Source organism: Dendroctonus ponderosae, unplaced genomic scaffold (assembly GCF_020466585.1).
Source record: "Dendroctonus ponderosae isolate FM_Combo_2020 unplaced genomic scaffold, Dpon_F_20191213v2 Dpon_F_20191213_6, whole genome shotgun sequence".
Lineage (NCBI taxonomy): Eukaryota > Metazoa > Arthropoda > Insecta > Coleoptera > Curculionidae > Dendroctonus > Dendroctonus ponderosae.
In genome coordinates, this window is record NW_026018814.1 from 4,912,866 (window position 1) to 4,918,075 (window position 5,210).

Genomic DNA, 5,210 nt, shown 5'->3' on the forward strand with positions numbered 1-5,210 from the left:
ATTTGTAGAACTTGTCAACGATACGTTCGATAACAACAAACCGGTAGGCTTATTTGATTGGTTCGAATCGCCGCAATCGATAGAAGTGACAGGACTTGCCGTATACCTAGACGCAATAGTATGTAGTCTGTGCCTAGACGCTTGTCAACTGTTGCTATAAAATACCTTCGAGAATAAGTGGGCAATCTCCCGGATCCGGACAAAACTCATAAAAGAGTATGACATGTCCGTACTAATTTTTCTTCGACAATGCCATTTTACGGAAAAACAGGCCAGAAGAAATACTTTTAAACTAGATTTTTAAATAAATGATATACAGACTTACTTATTTTAAATGGTTCTGTTAAATTCATTATTTCAGTCATTATTTTTTCATGCAGAATACGCTAAGTCTTTAACACTGTTTTTTTGTTTAAAACTTTCCAGAGTTGAATTAGACAAATTCGATCAAATCATCACGTTTCCACCTCGGGAATCTATTCCAGGTATTTTACACCCTGTAGATTTGAATCGTAGATCATTAAGGTGCAAAATCGGAATACCAATTCTGTCAACGTGACAACGGTGTATTTGTTAACCGACCAATTGTTGAACTGTATTCAGTCAGTTTAGTCAAATTTGAAGGTATGGTATGTTTTGATTCAGAATTAACAATAAAAACCCAATTTCGACTTGTTCCGAATGTCATTTTGTTACGGAAGTTTGTACGTGCAGGTTGTACCTTTAGTGGGTGACTGTTTCTGTTTTGAAGTTTACCTATCTGTTTTTCGACCTTACCGTCGCCAGTCTGTTGAAACGTGTTTGAACTTGTTGCATACCTTCTCAGTATTTGGTCACCTATTGGTACTGGGTGGTTGGTTGCTTCCCAGTTTCGTTCAAGATGGGCCGAGCGTTAAAGAGAATTGTCGATCAGCAAATGAAATTTGATAGCAAATTGGTGGGAACCGTAAAAAAACACAGACATTTATTTGATAAATCTCATAAATTATTTGCTGATCCGGAAACTTGGACTAAAACGTGGATTAGTATTGCGAACGAACTAGGAGTAACAGGTAAGTGCGACTTCACTTAGTAGTATTTTCACGTGGATTCTTCGGTTTTTCTTTTATAACTACATACTAGATATTTAAATATTATCACTTTTTCGCTTGTCCCTATAATGTTTGTCCGGCAGTCTCAATTTGATCAATTGTATTGCGTTGACCATTTACATGATTGGGTGATGACTCATTAGATTTTGGGAAAAAAGTAGAAATTTGAAAATTCGGTCTAATTTTCGTAGATTTTTGAAGACAATGGACATTTAAACAAATTTGCTATTTATTTTTTATCGCCAAAACATCGCAGTTTTGTGAAAAACGTGATTGGTCTTTGAGTAGTGGCTTGGAAATTGAAAACAATGATCCAATACCTTGTATAAAATAACACTTCACAGTACGTTTACGATCAAAGCTATTGACTAGTCGACTTAAATATGACTAGACCACTTTTAAGAAAATGTAACAGAACTTCCAAAATCGATGTTAACAGGTACCTGTTAACATCGATAACTGTTTTTAACTAATTCTTTTTAAATTATTTTAGATTTCTTTTTTCCTTTCTTTTTCTTTTCTACTTTAGATTCCATATCCTTCTCTCTCATCTTTACTTAATTGTAATTGGTTTGTTAATTAGAGATACATATTTTTAAAAGTTAATAGAATTAATTGAATCACCATCGATGAATGACTCGAATTATTTTATTCGATTCTTCTTATCATCACTAAACTATTTATTGATTTGATTTTAACCTGATTGTGGTGGCAGTAATTAACTTAACGTATCGCGACTATGACGAACCTGTCCCGTATTGTATAATTTAGTCCTGAAAAAAGCAAAAACTTGTTTCAACAGCTGAAAAATTGATTCAGAAGTTTTTTTAATGAATACCTTTGTCATTCGCGACCCATCACTTGAGTCGTATAAAAACACAATAATGCACCTAAAGTATCAAAAACTTTAACATTGAAACTGGCGAATTTTTCAGGTTCTTCGGCCGTCATAAAATAGTAATAATAATACCATCCTAACGTTTTGAAAGCTGGGATACGAAGTTCCTTAAAATAGGTCAAAGTTGCTCATTTTGATACTTAACAAAATCGTGTTTTAAAACTGGAAAAATTCCGATTACTTCCAGAAATATTTGAAATAAACCGAAATTTGATCAAATTCTTTTTTTCTGGGTTTATTTGGAGATATTTTTTAAAACAATTGTCACATTATTAAGCACCTTTTTACTCTACAAGATTATACCTTTTTTCGTTCTTATATCTGTTTTGGAAAATTAATTGTTGTACAACGGACAAGATTCGTCATTCAATCAATCACACAAACTTAAAATAATAATGAAAACTTAAAATTATTGACCCTAAAACGCAGACGGGAAACAATTTGCATTATTATTCAGTCACTTAAGGTATTTCTTTCTGTTTTTTCGAAATGAATCTTATTATTTGACAGAAATTTGTTTTAGTTTTAAGGTTCTCTTTTAGATAAGAAAATATAGAATCGAACAGATGTTTCTAACTTATTTGCTTAATTTAATTGCAGCTACTGGCGATTGAGTGCACTTTAAATATAAATAAAATATTAAACAAATCTATAAATTATTTTTTAGTTTTACCTAGACATTTATTGTATAAAACTCTAAACCAAATTTACTTTATGCCGTATGATGCAAAATTAGAGTCCTGTTCGGTTGATACACTTAAAAACATAAATTAAGTCACCATCGCCAAAGTTACTAATCGCAAAGAATGTGTGAGCAGAACAGATTTATTTCAAATCATATTTTGTAGAAGGCTGAGAACTGAAATATTAAACAGTGAGACGTGTGGGTTGGAAGAAATTCATTTAAATTTCAAGGATTTCTTTCTTGGGGAAACGCTCGGGCAAGAACTTTTTTGTTTTTGCTACGGTGCCTGATGATAACTTCATTTTTACACGTTGGTTGAAAATAAGTCACAATCATAAACTTCGCTTTTCGGTTTCAAATTTGAATTCAGTGTTATATACTAAACTTAGAAGGTAACGATAAATACCCTATTAAATATTTCAATAATAAAGACCCTTGCTTTAATTGCACAAAAAGATTTTTTTTTAATTTGAGGTCAAAGAAAATGTGGCAATTTTTTGTTGACCATTGGCAAGCCAGCCAAGACTAGGTAATGCGATGTGATTTCTGTAGATTTTTTTACAAACCAACCAAAACATTTAACTGTGTTTTTATTCTGTATAATTTTCAATTCTGGTATTTTTTTATTGTTAACTGGTCATCGTTTAATCAAATGGTGGTACTAGTTTTAGTTGCAGTTCCAGAAATTTAAATAAATTATAGCAACCATATAAAGAAAACTAAGTTCAGGTTCAGTAATTTATTGAAGATGTTCTTGACCTCACATTAGAATTTTGCAAAATATTGATGAAAATATGCACTGCAAGTTAACTGCACTGCACCATAAGTTAAAATAAGACGAGAATCCAAAAATCGATATGTTCGAGAATTGTTGTTTTCTGTTTTATATTCTGGTTCACAGTATATGTATTACAAAAATATTGATTAGCTGAAGAAACAGTTTGACAACAGAACAAATAAACTTCTAACGATTTTTTCAATAAATGTTCCATATTATTGCAATTTCAAAAATATCCTAAAAGAAGTTTTTTAGGAATATTAATTTTTGTTAAATCAACTGCACTGAGAGTTTGATTCGTAGCTAATCCTTTCATCATTCAGATAGAAAGAGTTGAGATATACGGCGTGTTACACCACAGACGCCTTCTATCAATATACGGAAAAATTCGTGCAGATTTGACCCAGAAAGCGAAATTTGAATATTAGCCATTTAGATTAGGCCAAAATTTTATGATTTCCGTCCCGTTTTTGCTCATTTCTCGGAAGCAAAATAAGCAAGAACGCTCACTTTTACATCATTCCAGAGAGAACTAAATAGCCTTTTTAGAAAGTGAACGATCGGTAAGGAAAGGTTGGCATTTTTCTAAAAAAAAGTTTTGATTTCAAGAAGTTTTACATTTGCGTGTTTTTTTTTTTAGTTGCAAAATCGACTCAAACATGACACCGCTTTTTTCGAAGTTTCTTATCCCCATCTGAGCTACAGAATTCGTTTTAGCATCGTTAGATAGCGAATTGAAAATTCAATTGTCATTTCATGAGTGAGGGAATTTGAGTAGTTTTGACTCAGAAAGCGAAATTTGAATAGCGATGGATCCAGCTTTCGAGTAGTAGAAATGTAGTCTTTTGTTGTCTATGAAATTAGAAAAATTGCCGTTAGTCGACATAAATCCGGCATGGCCCCATGACCCTCCTTAATGGATCAGCCCTTGAGTACACTGTGATTAACCACTGATAATTAAATTACTGTGATAAGTGTGATATAGCTAGTGGGTACATGCTAGACACTTAGTCACGGTCTTCTCACCAAATTTCAAGCAGAAAGAATTTTGCATCAAAACGTTGCTTTGTTCGAATTGATTTAGACTTTTCAGTATAACATCAGTCATAAATACAAACGAAAACAATAGAAAACAGTAAATACAAATTTAAGTACATGTTATTCTAATGTGTTAGTAGTGTTTACTATATTTCGTAATAATACATAAGATAACAGATAAACCTGGCGGTGTTTATTTTTCTTGTGTATATTATTTATAAGTTTTTTTTCGTGTGTAAACATAGGTACCCCCTAACATTGATTAAATCATAATCATAAATAATTATTTCTCCAGAAGCTGTAGAACATGTGCAAATTGCCATAATTTCGTGACTTCAATTACATTGAATATTTGATTGGAAAGCTCATGTTGATTCATTGTGCAACAAGTTGAACTCCGGGCCTGTCCGGTCGCCAGATTTGACGCCGTGCGAATTCTATTTGAGGGGTTACATGGGGAGCAAATCATTATAAAAGTATTTATCGAAATTGTGGAGCAATCTTTATCAGATGTTATTGAAACTCACAAAAGACGAATACTAGAGGGGAAATGTAAAGTGATCTTAGTATCATCTTAGCGCATAATTTATTGTATTCTTTGACAAAAGCTCACTTTTGCATCGTCATTAAAATGCCAGGAAATCAACCAATATTTTTCGGCAAAGGACAAAGTCTCCATATTTAGTTTTGATTGATAACGCGTCTATGTGCCAATCCTAT

At 32.4% G+C, this 5,210-nt stretch overlaps 2 protein-coding genes across 2 annotated transcripts in view; both read left to right on the plus strand.

The window, feature by feature from the left end:
• LOC109540636 (elastin) overlaps window positions 1-5,210 on the plus strand; it is a 109,952-nt gene that overhangs the window by 11,862 nt on the left and 92,880 nt on the right. The window lies entirely within an intron of this gene.
• The window catches only part of LOC109540651 (transcription factor Adf-1), a 10,605-nt gene continuing 5,973 nt past the window's right edge, over window positions 579-5,210 (plus strand). Inside the window, exon 1 of the mRNA XM_019909089.2 lies at window positions 579-1,052. Coding sequence (XP_019764648.1) covers window positions 881-1,052 — 172 coding nt within the window. The 5' untranslated portion in view covers window positions 579-880. The remainder of the gene's footprint in view (window positions 1,053-5,210) is intronic.